This window comes from Anneissia japonica, unplaced genomic scaffold (assembly GCF_011630105.1).
Source record: "Anneissia japonica isolate Jap-2015-1 unplaced genomic scaffold, ASM1163010v1 scaffold287834_len5846547_cov211, whole genome shotgun sequence".
In the NCBI taxonomy this organism is placed as follows: Eukaryota; Metazoa; Echinodermata; class Crinoidea; order Comatulida; family Comatulidae; genus Anneissia; species Anneissia japonica.
In genome coordinates this window covers 418,937-437,830 of record NW_022704992.1, presented here as the reverse complement: position 1 = coordinate 437,830, position 18,894 = coordinate 418,937, and the positions used below count along the sequence as shown (strand labels likewise).

General features: G+C 32.4%; 1 protein-coding gene across 2 annotated transcripts in view; it reads right to left on the bottom strand.

Moving 5' to 3' along the window:
* Nucleotides 1–6,995: 6,995 nt before the first annotated feature.
* LOC117104973 (transcription factor SUM-1-like) overlaps nucleotides 6,996–18,894 on the bottom strand; it is a 22,983-nt gene continuing 11,084 nt past the window's right edge. The window contains exons 2-3 of one of the 2 annotated variants that reach the window (XM_033245953.1): nucleotides 13,056–13,156; nucleotides 6,996–9,989 (exon numbers count right to left, since the gene is read on the bottom strand). In XM_033245953.1, the coding sequence (XP_033101844.1) occupies nucleotides 9,959–9,989; nucleotides 13,056–13,156 (132 nt within the window). In that variant the 3' untranslated portion in view covers nucleotides 6,996–9,958. The remainder of the gene's footprint in view (nucleotides 9,990–13,055; nucleotides 13,157–18,894) is intronic. The other variant, XM_033245952.1, reaches the window with a different exon arrangement.

The window sequence follows — 18,894 nt, the reverse complement described above, 5'->3', positions numbered from 1 at the left end:
AGTACCGCCCTCTGCCGTCGGATACCAATCGATGCTTGAGACTTTTGGAAGCGTCTGAGACAATTCTTAAGGTTAGAGTCCCTTGAGTTACCTCGATATGATTTTAAGCTAGCATTAATTGTATTTTAATTTATTTGGATTTTAATAAAGACATATATTGGGATCACCATCTTGTGACTGCTCACGCGTAATACTAGACTTGCAGACAGGACACGCGTCACTCGACTGGTGTATGATGAGTTGGACTTAAACTTTACAAAGTTAAGTACTCAGTTTGACGTCACAATATTGATCTTACCGGATTAGCACTCTTGTCTAGGTACACATTTAATATCAAGTACAACGCGCTTGGAGTTTAATGAATTTCCGTTGCTTTGTGTTAATATATTATACCATTCGATGATGGCTTATACTATACATCCTATTTTATGCTCTTTTTTATTTTTGTATTTTAGATTTTATGGATCGCCTGGAATACGATATAAAGTTTAAAAAGAAAGCACCGTGTGTATGCTTAAGCATTTCACTGTAATATAACATGCATCTGAATGCTTTTCAATAATGATGTTACTGGTTTAATATTCAATTTGATTTAGGCTCCATGTTTTGTTTGTGATACTGCAATTATTGAAAGAAACTTTTACACAACACCCGTAAGCACAGGCTAGAGTTGACGTTAAAGGTTTTCTTTAAAGTCAGGCTCCGGAGGGAAAAAATGTTTTGATACGTTGTAGAACTGATTTTTCTATAAAGAAGTTTTTTTTGACGGAAATGGGGAACGGTTAATAAGATACAGACTTTTTGAATATTTAAAAACGAAGGGGGTGGGGTATAGGGGCTTAACCGCCCTTTTCTACACCTTTTTCCCCAGTTTTTGAATATTAAATAATCTGTATCTCATTAACCGTTCCCCAGTTTTTCGTCAAACAACTTTTTTCTGTATTAGAAAAATCAGTTCTACAACATACCACATTTTTTTCCTCCGGAGCCTGACTTTAAGACAGTCTGAAGATATCCGTCTGACATTGTTTTTTTTTTAATCACTGTCATTTTTTGATTGCAGTACGCGTATTATGGTTATCATTTTTATTTATATAACCAATGAAGGATAGTGAAGATGTAACATTACTGACAACCATTTTATGACGACTCTGTGGGATGCTATGAAGCCTTGACCCCTCATCTAAGCTAACGCGCCACCCGCCGATGGACGGTGTCTTCTACTAGAAGTTCATGTTTAGGCTAATCCAGCGTCAAATTCCTTAAAGCGTCCGATATAGAAGCGAACGAATGAATAATGTGTCACAAATTTGTAACAGATATTCATATGTTGATGATTAGTTATCGGCACTCCAAGTACAAACCATGAGCTTCCTAGCAAATAGCTGGAATAATATAACATCCAAAAAAAATGTCTTAAGGCATTCATTTGTAAGTCATAGTTAATGATAATGCTTTTTAATCATTTATATAATAGTTTACCATTTATAGAGTAATTATAATAAAGCCTACAGTATTATAAGAATTTGGCTTAATTTTGTGTAGAACTATTGTAGCCCACACTTAATGACAAGTTACGCCATAATGCTCACATGAGCTTCATACGTACTTAACCGTGGCCTACTGTAATATTAACGGTAGTAACCAGAGAAAAAAAACGAAAACGTCACTGATTAAAGATGTACCGCCACCTACATCCAATGTAGGCCTAAACAATACATTATATTATTTCAATAAGTTATTATATTGTTCGATCTAGACCGCGTTGATGATCAGGTGGCTTTCTGATATGAGCAATTCAAAATTTACAGTTGTTGAGCCTTATTTTGAGTAGCAGTATTAATTGCTGTTATAATCATGTCAATAGGCCTATTATTATTTACATTTAAAACCATGCACTTAATAGTCTACTAGAAGTTCTACAGATATACAATAGTGGTAAATAAATCTCCTCGTTTCATTTATTCAACCTTTGATGTGTAGGCCTATAGTTTTTCTGTGTTGTATTTTTATATAAACAAGATCATAGTCTAAACAAATTATACTAGAAGGAATGAGTTAAGTATCTAATTAATGATTAAATCAGTTTCAATCATGATAACGCCATCTAGTTACTGGTATCGCTGGTACCGTATCATCCACCGATAGGTCCATGAGGTCTACGGACATCATGAGGCGCCAGGGTACTTTCAAGGAACATGTTTGTTTAGATTCCAATAATAATTTAATTCGAATTCAATTATTTAAATAGGCCTATTGTGATGACGCAGTGTACTTATATTCACGACTAATTGGAATAATTCAGAAAACATTTAGAAAGAAAAATCTATAAATTTCAAATTTGAAAAAAATATTTTAATGCTAAATATAAAACTGTTAATGTACATTAAAACTTATATATACTGTAATATTATATTGAAACGACTGTTAGCCTCTACCGCATTCTCTAATTACTTAAATTGGTTTAAAGCAGTACCGTTACACTATTTCATGACAACATAATGATGTACGGTACTTAATGATTTTTAACGATATGCCTAGATATAAGTTATTACTTTCAAATGTATTACTATAATTATATCATAATAATTTAATAATTATCTTAATTATTTTCATTACTTCATAGGCTCAGAAGCCGTAGGCCTATAATTTCTTTCCTCTCACAAGACCTGCGCACAGAACAGTATATGCTAAGCTCTGTTTAAGTGTATGTAGCCCTTGGCATAAAAATATTCTGATAAATTGTTGAAAAGCTTGTAATTTTAGGATAATGTGAGCTTACCGCAGGCAGAATCATTATCACTAAATTTGTTCACTAGTGCTTTTATCGAGTTTATCTGCGTTTATGTCGCATATGCCGATGCCAAATTACCTCCTACGAAACAATTGAATTACTTTTCCATCGTGTGACATTATGAAGTCAATTATATCTTCCTTTCTTGAAAAATCATATAGAATTATTTCATTGAGACAAGTTTCACGTTTGACCCCAGTTGAGTAAGATATTTTATAGCCTGACCATGACCAAATCATTCGCCGGAAGTATAAATATTCGCCAGTCAAAGTTCATTTTTAACCATTTACAGTAATAATAAGTACAATAGTTCACACAAGTTACTTGGGAAAATGCCATGATACGTCATCTTATCAGGGGTGAATATATGCGACACAGAAATATGCAGTAGTAGGCCTAGTACTGTACTCAAATAGACATGATAACAATTACTGATTTAGACATATATCACTCCAAAAATGTAGGTCTATATTAAAACATCACTTTTTGAATCCGATTTTGTCTGCTGTAGATCGCCGTCGATAGTTATGTATAAAAAACTTCCAATCCGCGCCTTTATTTAATTCTATTATAATAAAACATAAGTATATTAGATCTATTCGTATATTTATTATCATATAAATTTGTCGTCTATTTGAAATTAGCTATTCTAAACCTAATATTTACGTACGTAATTGCAGCAATTGTTTGTGACAGAGACCTAACGTCCAGCAGAGAGATCTTAACTAATAACACGTATCGTGTTATATGCGATTTATTTTTGTAACTGATTATTGAAAAATATAGTGTACAACATAATTACACTTTATGGTGTACTATTACTCTGTCAAGCCAACGTGGGTTCACTGCAGATGCCCAGCTAAAGCCGACTGCACTTTAGAGAAAGCGATAAACATTGTTCCATGTAAAATTGACATCAAGTCTTACAATCACATTATTGGCTACATGAACAACATTGCCTTAATTTCACTCCACATCCGTACCACAAAAAAATGCTCCTCTATAAGCACGCGTTCATAAACACACTTATTATTTTGTTGTTTTGGCGTAAAGTATACCGCCTTTTATTGAGCAAATGAAGGCCAAATAAAGGAAAACATATGTTTCTCGTCAACTCCTTTATTGTTTTGTATGCTACCTTCTTTTATTCCACACCAGAAAGGCAAAACACAAAAAGAAAAAATCTGATGTAGGAATTTCAACATCTTCACAACAATAAGTACCGGTATAGGTATCTTATGCAAGGGATCTACGATTGTGGGTTCCAGTAAAAAGTGTCCATCTTTGTGAAGAAACAATAAAGGGGCCTCAACATCATTATTTTCTTATAAATATGCGAGGAGAAACATGTTTTTGTTTTTATTTGGCCTCAGCAAATTGGCTAACAGAATACAGAATGACATTGCATGTGTCACCTGTTATTGATACATTGATACAGGTTGATAATTGTCGACTCAACCCCTCTGGGACCTGCGAAGTGTTGGACCCCAGAATACAACCCAGGGCGGGGAGGCGTGTTTGTTTTCATTGGGGCACTCGGGAAATAATAATAGTTTGTGACAGCACTGATTAAAAAAAAACCTGTTGACAGAACGATTCGAGTTTACACGTTTAAACACGAATTGAGTGCGGACGAAATGGGGTTTTGGTGTCAATGGGTGGAGCCCCAATGGGTGGAGCCATTTGAACTTTGTCACCACGTATGTTACTTTAAAACGATTACCTTTTATTTGTATACTTTTGTTTTTTTTCTTGCATTCCCTGTTGCATTAAGTTCTATCTATAGCGTATTAAATATGTAATGCACTATGCTTTAGTTTAGTTGGATGTAGGTCAGATATTGTGTCCTTGTGTGAAAGTCACATTCATTACTGCTCTGGACTTGGGTGATCATGGGCGTTATTCAAATTTTATATACGCGAAGGCTTGATTAATAATAACAATAATAATAATGATAATAATAATAATAATGATAATAATAATAATAATATTAACAACAATAATAATAATAATATTAACAACAACAACAATAATAATAATAATAATAATAATAATAATAATAATAATAATAATAATACAGTAATAATAATAATAATAATAAAAATAAAACAAACACATTATTAAAGCGTCTATATTAAAGTCAGACTTCGGAGGAAAAAAATTTTGATATGTTGTAGAACTGATTTTTCTAAGACAGAAAAAAAAAGTTCTTTTAAAAAACTGAGCAACGGTGAATGAGATACAGATTTTTGAATATTTAAAAACTGAGGAAAAAGGGGGCGTATCCGCCCATTTTTACACCTTTTTCCCCCGTTTTTAAATATTAAAAAATCTGTATCTCATTCACCGTTGCTCAGTTTTTGATCAAACTAATTTTTTCTGTCTTAGAAAAATCAGTTCTACAACATATCAACATTTATTTTCCTCCGGAGCCTGACTTTAAAGCAAAAAAAAAAAAAAAAAAAAAAAAGCTGGCGTGTCACCAGTGCTGGAAGATGTTAGAAAGAAGTTGAGCTTTTTGAAGATGAGGGATTTAAGAATGGATTTGAAGAATTCCTGATCAGAGATGATACGTAATTGTTGGGCCAGAGTTTAGGAGCAGAAAAGAAAAAAGAGTGTCCACCTGAGGACGAATTAGGCCAAATAAGTACTAACTTGATTGGATGTGTAAACTGTTTTTACATTTTAAAATGTTAGCCCTAAACTAGTTTTATACATTTGTTGGGCTTACTTTCATATTTATCGAAACATTGACATGTAATTAGTGTTTCTTTGCCATGTGTTATTCAATACTACTTTGTTTACTGCTCAAAATAAGGATCCACAGTGAAATAAAATAAGACACATCTTTACCAACATAAGTTATAACGTACGGCCATTGAAGGATAACTTATAAAGTACGCGTGTAGTCAAGAATTTATATATATTTTTGATAGTCTGTCTCAAGGATGGAATACGTGTGATTAAAAAGATTATTATTACTTCGCATAGACTTTAGACGCTTTTTCTGATCCTTGACATTGACGTATAGTTTGAATTCACAAAAAGAACCCTTTGCGAGTCGAGCTCTACAATCGGAGTTTATAGAGACCATATATTATGCGCTATATAAGTCTCCAACCATTACCATTACCATTCTTTCTTTTTTTCCCGATACTGCCGAACATAGTCAGTAACGAGGGCACTTGATATTTCAAAGAATAACACCACACGCTGGGCATTCCTTGTATCTAATTTTAACATTTTTACCCATGCGACGAAATTCGTTAAATTTACATGACGAAGCGGGATGATGTTAAACAGCTAAATATGTTGATATCTTCATCAAGACCTTCGAATTTTTTATATTTAATGCCTTTTGCATGACGAGTATAAGAAAATTGGTCAGCATCGACTACACAAAACTCTACATTCCATGTGTAAATTAAAAGAGCCATGTAAAAGAGGGGGGTGCTATTTTGTTGCAATCTTATTTGCATCTTGACTTGACATAGTTGAAATGTACTGAAAATGAAAATGCAAAAAAAAAATAAAAAAATAAATAAATAAAATAAAATGACAATATTAGGTTAGACCTATAAATGTATTATATCTATATATTATGTATATATTCTATTAATACTGTACCTCCGTCATTACAGCAATGGAGTGTTGGTAGTAACAACTGATAAAGACGCAATACTACAGACCTGTGGTTATATTTTAAAAATTTGATGTACATTTTTTTTATAAGAACAATTACAATTTTGTCCAGGCTCAGTGTTCTTATTTTTTGCCGATTTCAGGCTCAAAATGTTCATATTTTGTTCTTATTTCACACACTTTATTTTATCGTAACGTCAGTATAATACTGTACTGTATTATAGAGGGTACTGCAATGTAACACATACGGCACATAAAGTACAGATACATTTGTTTGTTTTTTCTATTTTTTTTTTTGTAAATAAAAACTTCATTTGACATTTTACCTCAGTCTGAATTTGTTCTTATTTTGTTCTCAATTTTTAAGCAATTTCAGCCTCATTGTTCTTATAAATGTGTTCTTATAAGGCCAATTACCGGTATATGTTTATCTATAGTTGTAATAGTAACAATAATAAAAATATTAATAATACAATAATAATAATAATAATAATAATAATTATTATTATTATTAATATAAATAATAACAACAATAATAGAAATAACATAGAGCCAATAATGTAAGGACATCAATCTTTATTTGATCACTTTAAAGATAAGAAGAGAAATAAATACACAACTGTTCACTGTCTTATTTACAATACATACAGAAATGCACATGTAATCTGGGGACAATAATACGAAACTTTAACAATATCATTATAATATAGGATTTAACGCAATCTGAAATAAAAAAAGAGAGAAAAACTACCCCACGGCAAATCTCTACAGGAATTCGTAACTGAATCTCTTATAGGAATTTATTATGTTACACCTTTTAACTATTATATAGTCAGACCAGGCCTATATTTGTTATGATATATTGACACGATTAGATCACAAGAGACCCTAAAACATAAATATTGGATTAAAGATCGGTTGATTTAATTTTGAAATCATGTTGCTGAAGGCAGGTCCAAATAAACTGATATGTTTCATTGACTAAATAGCAGCAGCTAAAGAAACATGGAACAAAAAAGCCAGATAGTCCTACTGTGTTAACATAAGTACACCCCTAAGCAATGTTTGCATTTGGTAAATTTTGTCCTTGAAAGGACGGAACATGAGGGACTAAGCAGATACCGCTTACAATAAGAGTGGAAATTAATAGGAAATTAAGTACCAATATACAATTTCCATATAGCACCAACCAATTATAAAGTAATATTTTGTACACATTTTACATTAAAACTTGTTTCAGTTTTAATCGGATACTTTGAATGAGATATCAACTGAGATAGTCAGTGCAGACGCACTTAATTAATCCATCATTTATGATAAATGTCAATTCAATATCCATTCTTCGAAATACAGTAAATATACATCATTGATATTATTAGATTCACTTCTTATGAGCAGTTCTACTAGCTCTGACAACGTATGCGTCTGCTTAATAGACACCTAATCGAATCTTTACGGCAGTTATTCGGTATATTTTAAGTGTACATAATATTAATATGCATATTAATAATGTACGCAGATCAATAATTTGGAAATAAGTTGATATACATAATTATATTGACTATATACAATTAAATACGGAAGGACTTTACAACTTATAGTACTGCGTTCGGTAGTCTAATCTACTTCTAAAAGTGAAAGATTAGTAGGACAAATTTTGTATTCTTCTATTTACAAAGTGAGTCCTACCATTATTTATAAGATCACGGAGGTACATGATAAAATACTAGGCCTATGACGATTAATCTGTGACGTATTTCGACTAAATTTGCATATCATACATATTAATTTGACACGTCATAGAGGTCATATTTATTTGATCCTTTAAAATGGTTATCATGTCCCAGCTTTCGTCGAACTTCAATGCCGCTTCAAAATATCAAGAAACAATCATTTTATGATAACATCATGTATTGATTGTCATTGTACCCGTGTTGTTTTCAAAGCTTTGAACCTAATCAACATACGTTCGTAAATGTATTTATTTAAACGCTAAACGACATTCAAAGGGAGATATATTAGAATAAATTACTTCGAAATATATCTATTTACTAAACATTGGCCTATTTTATGCATCATCAAGTAATGACACATATATCTCACAATATACTGTATAACTTTTTACCTGAATTTGAAGTCGAACGTACGAGTTAGTCAATGAAGGGATCGGCACCGGTACTTTCATGGTTAGTCTTCACTATAGCTAAAGCCTAAACGTTAACTGAAGTCATGATAAAACGATCGACTTCAGAACTACGAATAATTGGCCAAACCATAGCTTGCATAAATTAACGACACTGATTAGTTCGAATAAGTCCATAATATAATATTTTACACCTTTGACTTATTAAATTTGCTTCATAGCATTAATGTACAATGAGGCATATATTATTAGCCGCATGCTCAATTTTCCCATTAATGGCACGCGGGAAATAGGCCCTATCACTAAATTCTTTTAAACAAACAGTGTCAACTTAAAACATTGTTTAAACTTCTATTGATCCATATACATCCTTGATGAATAAAACCTATTTATATGTTTATTTATATCCGTAAACCTTTCCTATAAATCTATACATCTATTGGTAAATTTCGCTTTGTTCATTATTAAATAAACAAGTCAATTCTAGATCTGTCTCTAGATACATACTAAAATGCCAACAGTACTGTTTTACAGTATCTATCTACAATAAATAATAATCGTCAGACGTTATAACTAACGTAAACCTGACGACGCTAAACTCTCCCTAGAATGTCATCAGGGAGCTGATTAATCAGGCTGCTTGAGTACCCTCCCCACTCAAGGATTTTCCAACTTCTCGAGAAAATAAATCAATTAAACCAATATATTCAAATTGAATTAGGCTAAAACAACGGATTCTTGGTGTAATTCGAAAATTCTGAATTCACTTTCGATTGCGTGTACAGTACTTGTAAGACATAATGGAAGTGAACATTTCACAAACGTGATTAAATCAGATTTTTAAAGATTAAATTAAATCTAATTAATATAGAAGAAACCCATCTGAAACAGAATTGGGAAAGGAATATTGCATTTAAGGTTGTTTTATTTTAACGTGTTTTAACTACAACGTTATTTCAAGGTTGCATGGATGACTCGATAGTTAGCGCTTAGCGTGGATAAATCCACACTGACCGTGTTAACCCTGTAGAATCAAGATGATAAATCGGCAATAAAAATCTCTTCCTTTAAAGTTAATAATATTTTTTTCCATAACACCGATTTTAAAAAGTTTTAATGGAAAAATATCAACGAGTGTTTTTATAGTCAAAGATTTTGCTCAAAATACTCTCTCATTAGCTGCGCTGTGATTTCATTCTTGTTTTCTCTCTCCGATGTTTTGTAATTTGTGGATTTGCAAACTTGTGAACGCCAGATTATATTCGTTGACAGATCACTAGCTTCAGCATACGCACATTCCATCGGCTGTAGCTTTCTTGGGCGATGTGATAGCTTTACCTTTGTTTGGGGTTATACTTTCAACAATTAATGACAGACAGTCAAGACTCGACGTGCTTGTACAATGGTACCCTGAAAATAAATAAACATTAAAATTATCCTTATTGTTAACTTTAAAATAAATGTGTGTTTATGCAGAAAACTTTAGGGTCACGCATGAAGCTGTTTGCTTTAATCATGATTTCAATTTGTTGAAGAAAAATATCTGTCATTGTACAACAATGGAAAAAGAAAAGATGTTGGTTTCGAGGTAATCCACTATAATATAGGCCTATTAAAAATAGTTTATTTCCGGTAGAAATACCGAAATAATTAATAGGCCTAAGAACAAAAAAACATTTCTCTAGCGTTTTTTTTTTGTTAAAACCGGCACCATATCCACCATCGACTACATAGACCCGTTCGACCCCACCATGGATGTATTACTATGATAGTAAACACACACCACCACACACCTAGACAGTCATAGGCCTAGACCACTAGACATGCATATAAGCTACGGTTGCTCATTTTGTTTTTGAGAATGTTTGGATTTCGGTAGGATTGCTTTGATGTTTATCTACGTAAAATGAGAAAGGGACGTGTTTATTCTTAAATATGTACATTTAGTAGGCCTAAGTTGCCCAAACCAATAAAAACGAGGACCTTCTTTAACTTCAGTTGTGTAGGTCACCGAGGGGACAGAACATTATGTTGTCTTAAAACCGATTATTGTAATGTGGTGGATGCCAAACATTTCAAAGAAAAAGATCTCAGAACCACATGTTGAAATAATTGTTAACACACATAAGACCTCTATCATTTTGCTGTTTGTTTAACAACACTCAAATTTCCAAAGGCACAGATTGTCGAATTTTTAATTCGTTCAATTTTATATTATGAGAGTTACGCAGCAGAGGAAATAATCAAATAATAACCTATTATAATTTTTACATATTAATTTATTAAATCTACATCAAGAAGGACGCATTAATTAATAAACAACAATTATATTAATAGTTTTAATTGAATTTAAGACATCCTAAAACTAAAATAGAGCAAATATGCCTAGGCTTATAGTAAAAAATAGATCGTTTGTTATTTATAATCATAATAATAACAGGTTAATGGTCAGTGAAAAGCACTCGTATGACCATACAAACCGTTTTTACCCTGACGATTCGACAATGACTTATCGTGTATACGAACAAAATATTTTGACAAATCAATTCAAATGACGTCATAATCATGGAAAACTATAAAATCGTTGTGACTACTACGATTTTACCGTTTTTCCATGATTGTGACTTCATTTGAATTGATTCGTGAAATTATTTAATTGTTATTGTATACGCGATAAGTCGTTATCGAATTGTCCTAGTGTAAACATTTCCCTTATTTCTTTTATTTTCTGTATGAACAATTGCTTTTTAGCTTTTTATCGTTATCATTATCATTGCAAGTACAAGCATGCCTTTATTCGTGCAAATCTTACTTATACATATTATTATTATTATTATTATTATTATTATTATTATTATTGTTACAGTATTATTATTATTATTATTATTATCATAAATATTTTCACATGGTTTTGTTGTAATACTAAGTGCTAGTAGTACAGTGATTTTTAGGGTCATTTCATAACCCATCACTGGTTCGAAAATGCGGTCACCATTCGATTCACCAGTCGTTTTAATGTTCAAAGCGTCCAGTAGATTTTAACGGTTTAAATGTGTCTATAAATTGTGTTTTGTTTAATCAAAAATACTACTTTACTACTATGCTTAGAATGTTATTGGTTACAAATGAGCAAAATGTCTGTTCGTAATTGAGTGCGTAATAATGTTAAAACACATGTCATATAAGGTTAGCTAGCTCGTCGCAGTTCGGTTACAATTATTTTTTACAGAATCATGAAATCGGACTTTATTATAATTTAGCGGTGTCAACACCTATCTAATTTAATGTATATCTCTTGAGATAAATCTTAAGGTTTTCTCATCCAAGCCCCCACTAAATAATTCATCCCTGCACGAATCTTATTTATGAGCGTACTAGTCTGTTATGGTGTGCATCTTGATCTTACTATCGACAAGGGAGTGATTTGGCGGCAAAATGTAGGGTGCTTAAACCGGCCTGGCGGCGCTTGGCGTTCAATATTGTCCCGCTAACCCCAATTGGCTAGCGATTAGGAGCTCCAGCACTAAATTGTACTGGTATGTTGAGGTACTATTGGCGCAATATGATTAGCAAACCATCCGGACTGGCGTCTGTTTGTTTTGGGGCGGTTTTACAAACCTTCTTAAAGAATCATCAACATATTGGTCCTTAATGCTAGCCAAACTAACCATCAATCAAAGTCAAACCGGTTACCTGGCTATATCCGCGCATTTAATGCTTAGCACACCACAGGACTTTAGAAATAAACTGTTAAAAAAAAAAATTCTGTAATGCTGTTTTGATAGAGAATATGTAAACATTTAGACAGACATCTGCAGTCGTCGATTTTTGCTGATTGTCATCTGTGAGATGACAATTAATTATTTATGGCTGCCAACAAGGGATAAAAACGGAGGAGGACACGAACTTTTACAAATATTAATACGGTCGTTGTCAGAGAATTAGTAAGCTAACGAACAAAAAATTACCATGGAATACCATAGTTTGCAGTGGCAGTGTACTTCCGAGTGATGGACGAACTCGCGTATATGTACGCGTTACGTCTCATCAAACCACCGAGGAGAGCTCAGGGTTTTATCTTTGAAAGGCAGTAAATATTTAAACTTGCTTTAAATAAAAATTTAATATAATAACAGAAATATTTAATGACAAACCAAATAATGATGATGATAATAATTGTGAAAATAAGTCTATAATCAGTAATACATGCATTCTAATAAACTCAATTGAAATTCAGTAAAGATTATAAGTATAGTGACATATTTACAAATACTGTAGAGGTATCTTGTTTTTTTTTTCACGTGACAAGAAAAGTAAAGGTAAACACAATTGCCTTCCGTATCCTGCGAGACAGGGAAACACCCAGTTGGTAGACCTCAGATAGCTTAACCCAGGCAACATATTGCGTTTCCCTGGAAATATCAAATATGGAGTTGATATTCTGAGCTATAAGTAGCAGGTAAATTAGAAACATACACGTGAGAGTTCTCACCATAAGACGATGCTACGTCATAGTTGTCGCCATAGTGATGTAACTTATCTGACGAAGAGTAGGATCCGGGGCTACTGCTTTCTGTCTGCAATATAAAAAATCAGATTTATTTGTATTAATAATGTGATAATTGATATAATGTAATTATGATGTAATCCACATTAATATGGGGCTTCTAAGCTGTTTTCACGACAATGTTCACTCTAGGTCTACCAAAGATGATTTTTATCCAAACGATAGTTAACCCCTGATAATGACGATAATATTGAAGATAATAATTGTAGGCCTATTTATTTATTATAACGAAGATAGACAAAATGAATATATACAGAACGAGATATGGCCCTACATAACGATAAAACGCTACGTACTGTACAACAAATAATTAACAAAATAGGCCAACTTAACAAAAACAATCATTACGAATTATATAATTAATTAGGCCTATAAAGAGATATAAAAATACATAAATTAATACGCATTAGTACAACTTAATATAATACTTGAAAATTTAATGCTAATAATAGGCAATATTTATTACAATTAGGCTTACGATCAAAATAATATTAGTTTCGATGACAACCACATAGCCTAAGTGTTGTAGCTTGTAAACAATACTTTATAATCAATAACACCATAGTGTATCATTATGTCAATTAGAATGAAATTAAAACCATCAATATTGATACAATTAATGATAACCGTACACAGTAGGCATCAACGATAACATCTACAAGATTGGCCTACTGTAGCCCTAACTGAAATTGTGAACATAAAAAACATACACAGATTAGATTTGTCGTAATGACAATAACAATTATAATACAGTAATTATAACATTAACAATAACTATAATAAATAATAATTATAGGCCTACTAATCATAAAGATTAAGACAATAATCAAATAATAGTCATAAAGATGATGATAATAATATCCTCATAATAATAATAATAATAATAACAACAACAACAACAACAACAACAATGATAATAATAATAATAATAATAATAACAATAATAATAATAATAATAATAATAATATTTATTTGGAATTTTATATTAGTGGAACACTTTGAAAAAATAAAACAAAGGTGCGTCCGAAACTCAAAAAGACAAATGATTATACAAGATACAGCAAATTACAAGAACAACTAAAACATAAAACTAAATCAAAACAGCTTAAATTAATCCCTTCTCCCACCTTCCCTGATAATTCAAATGTTATATCCATCCCCACAAATAAAACTGAACTAAACTTAACCTCTAATTTCCAGAAATAATATTCTAAGAACCCTCCTCCCTCCCCAAACAATGCAAACAATGACCCCCTTCTACTAAAAACAATATAAAACTTAAAACTTAAACATAAGAAAAATGACATCAAAACAGTAAATGCAGAAAAGAAAACAACTAAAATGAAATTGAAAAACAGAGATCATGGAATTTAATATCTCACTACTGGGAATTTCCAAGCTTTTTTAGTATATCTTTTGCAAAACTTGTCGAAGTAATAATACATATAACATTGAATAATAAATAACAATGTAGGCCTATACAGTATTGCACAAAATAACAAACTTATGGTAAAGTTACTGTACTGGTGTTTTCAAATTTTTCCAAATTTGTGCCTTTTTCGATAGGGTATCTAATTTATGTAGGCCTATCAAAATTGAAACAATCGTATCGAATACGAACAAACACAAATAAATGAGTACGAATAATTTGCAATTTTCTTCCCCGTAAATTTTCGCCGATGTGTATTTCTATTTTCCCTAAACAATGTATTTGAATATTATTGCCACTAATCTTTATCCGTGAACTGTCAAAGATTATTACACCATTCCGTAAGGACGACTCTGAAGTTGTTCCAGTACGAACAGGTGTCTTACGCGTGCGTGTTAGCCAAATATAGAAACCCCGACGCAACCGGGGCTCGTGCCCATCGCGTTCGCCGGTGCCTGCAACGAAATATTCCGCAGCAACCTAGCTGTCAAGACTTTAAACTCACGTCTAGTTGGTAATTGTTCGGCACTCGTTACTGGAGCGTGCAGTATTTGTGTTGCATTGTTAGAAGCGTGTCCTTTTATTCATTATAATTCATATTACAATATAGGCTAACATAATGAATTCATAATCCTTTGGAGTATATTGGTATAGGCCTACATGAAAATTTGGAGTATATTGGTATAATAGGCCTACATGAAAATATACTTTGATGGTTCTTAAGGTGAATACTACCGTCAAGATTACAATAACGATGACAGCGACAAGCATAATAAACAGTAGTTAGGCTTACAGTACGTGAAATTTAAACTGCTAAAAGAACTTTTAAGTATAGGCCTAATCAATTTGTTATAAATGTGCTTTTAAAACAAAATATTTAATTTTATTATTTACGCATTTCCACTAATAAATGACAGCGTTTAACTTGACAAAATTCCACCAGTCTTAAGGGAATTATATAAGTTATACAAACGACATATTATTGAGTAGTGAATTTTAAAGTGTTGGTTTCGAAAGAAGGTCTAGGAGGTATAAGCATGTACAAGGAAATATAATTTTACTGTTTTCTGCGCGATTAAGTGATCAAGTCGAGACGAAACATGTGTTTGTTATTCGGAAGTGGTAAATTTAATTTTGCAACGTTTAATCCAGTAATAATTTTAAGTCACTGTAGGCCTTCGGTTCATCATTGTGTTAAAACATTAGAAAAACTTCTCCAACATTCAATAAACAATTGGAAACTTATATTAGGGCTAAATGACCAGGTTCATAGCTATTGAAGGCTATATATTAAAAACACGGGTTTACAAAGGAAATACTGTGTTTATTCGAATAAACGCCAGTTTACTGTTTAAAAGGGTTCTGAGGGGGTATTTATTTAAAGAAGACGTCTTTTTTTTTTTTGGTGTAAAATGGATAGCCTACGTGAGTACCGAATAAAACAAACAAACAAAATACTCAAATAAACGCCTTTATACAGTAATTTCACCGCAAATTTGGAACTACAACACACGTATACAGTCCAAATTTGTTGCTGAATGATCATAAAACTTATTGATTCCAACCAAGTTAGAAAAAATGTAATTCTACAGGAGTAGATTATTAAACGCATGTTTTGAGAATGATGTTGCCTCCATTAGTTTTGTTTATAGTCATTTAGAAGGGAGAAGGGGAGTTTATTCGAGGAAAAATAAACGCCCGGAGCGTCTATTCGAGGAGGCGTTTATTCCACATGAGGCTCTGGAGAGGCGTTTATTCAAAGAGGGGGGGTTTATGTGAATAAACACGGTATATAAACTTAACCTAATGTTTAGTGCAATACAGAAAGTACTGTTGTGCGCGTACATATGTTTTTAAAAAATACAGTGGTCCGTTGATACATTTACTACAGGTTAACCACTCTTGATGAAAACTATGCTGTATTGCGGTGTCTCATTTCTTAATTTATTCTTGTTAATGATCTAATTTAAAACATGGTTACAGCTATTTAGGATATTTGAAATGTAATTGGGTGAATATGTGAACAATGTATAACGTTAATTAATTAACTATCTAGTTACGTCAATTTACAAATCTGAATTTAATTAAATGAAAATATACATCATCATACAAGATCAATCTGATGAATGTGACAAGTAACGAGACAGCGTCTGACTTGTTTCATGGCCCAGCATGAAAACTTATCATCAAAATGTGAATTTACCAGGGCCGGATCCACATGGTGTAAATAAGTGGTAAACAATCCAGCTCTCCTTTCTCCCACTGCTGGATCGCCACTGAACTCATCTGTGCACTCCCCCTTTTCCCGCTTTCCTCTCTTTAACTCAAATTTTTCTCCCTCTTTTTAAATTTTTTTTTTTGGCTTGACCGAAGGGGGGAACAGGCTCTCATGGCCCCTGATTGATACGCGCCTGTTTACTACCTACTAAACTATACCTTTTTGTCACAAAAACATTTTTTAAAGATAAAGATTATAAATTATGATCAAAATGATATTTATAAGAGTCATTATTAAATTAATGAAGGGTGATTAAAATGTTAATAAGTAAATTATCAATAATAGCATAAGCCACACATAACACAATATACTGTACATACTCATAGAAACATATAAATTATAATAGCAATAAATTAGGCCAATATTAATAAACATAAAATTAATACCGGTAATAATAATAATAATAATAATAATAATAATAATAATAATAATAATAATAATAGAGCTATAACAACAACTAACAATCAGTGCACGGCCTATTATGTATTCATGCATTTAATGCTTCGTTACATCCAATTTACAGCTTCGTCGAACTTGTTTTAAAAAACTGACATGAAATTCCGAAGGTTTTAACTAAGTTAGCGAATTATTAATAGGCCTATTTGAAATGTAACGGCATTTAATGACCATTTTTTTCAAATATCCGATATAAAGAACAACAATAATGATAACTTCTGCTGTAAAAAAAATAATCAACTCAAATAATGTGCAAAAAGCTTAAAAAGTGTAAACAAAACGAAAACAAAAATAAAAGTTTTTAATGGTAATTTAATAAGTCTGTCAAAATGTTTTTCCATAATAAAATTTAAAGTATAGGCCTACAGATAAGCATTTTGATGCGTACCGGTATATTATGTGCATATTAGAATATATTGAAATAAATGTGTATAATAATATCAACATTATTGCATAATTTAGATTTTATTTTTCGCGAAAAATGCAATGAATTTATAAAGTCGTATGGCACAACTGAGTCCCTGGTTGCTATGTTATTCTTTTCTTTTGTACGTATACTTCCTTCGTAGTCCCTGATCGATAAACCTTACATGTGCTATAATTATACCCCTTGATACGAATCCAGACATCATAAATGGTGTGCTGCGGAACCAGAACAAAGAGTTGGCGCGAGTTTTGTTGCGTGTTCACCTTCACGATCAACCGGGACGCGGATGCCGCTCACTCTCCACGCAGTAAACATCCCGTTGTTGTGAGCCTAGAATAGGCAATTGAAACAATCTACTTTCCGGTGCAGGCCTAAGAAGACAAACATGTACTGGAGGGGTTGTTGAACAGGTACATTCGTGTGTGTCGAAATACCCATCGAAATGACTATAATTTCGATGGCTTTTGTGTCCTTAAACCGCTTCCCTAACTCCAGGGAAGTCAGATGAAAGGCTTAACGAATAGATCATAAGTCTGAAGTTTTAATTGATTACGGCCTGTCTTGCAAAATTGAAGCCACGAAACGGGGATTTGTGACGGACGATAGTAACAAATATTTGGCACATGGTGAAACAATCGGAAACCATGGTAGTAAAGACGCTAAAGCCAAGACTTCTGCCAAACGCAAGATTCGGCTCTGCGGTAAATACCACGATGTGGTGTCACGTAAACCTCCTTGGGTTAATTTTCTCTTCCGCTGGTCCAGTATTTTGCCCCCGGGCACATAGGCCTATCAGTATTGACGAAATAACAATTACAATTTTCTACTTATATTAGATCGTATTCTCTGGGTCGCTTTGATCTAAAGCACATTCAACGCATACTACCAAAGTACGGTATGGGCTCGAGCTAATGCGAAGCACTTACTTTATTGCATTTTCTTTATAATTGTTACCCTATTCTCTTATTATGTATGTTTTTTAAGCGCCCCGGCTATATGCAAAGGCATATGAAAAAAACCACGAAAGATAGAGCATAATAAATCCAATACATGTAGCCTTACCTCTCAGTAGCATGCACAATCAAAATCAATACTAATACTATCTTATTAAACTTTACTAATACTTCATTACCGGTATATAATAATATACTATTATAT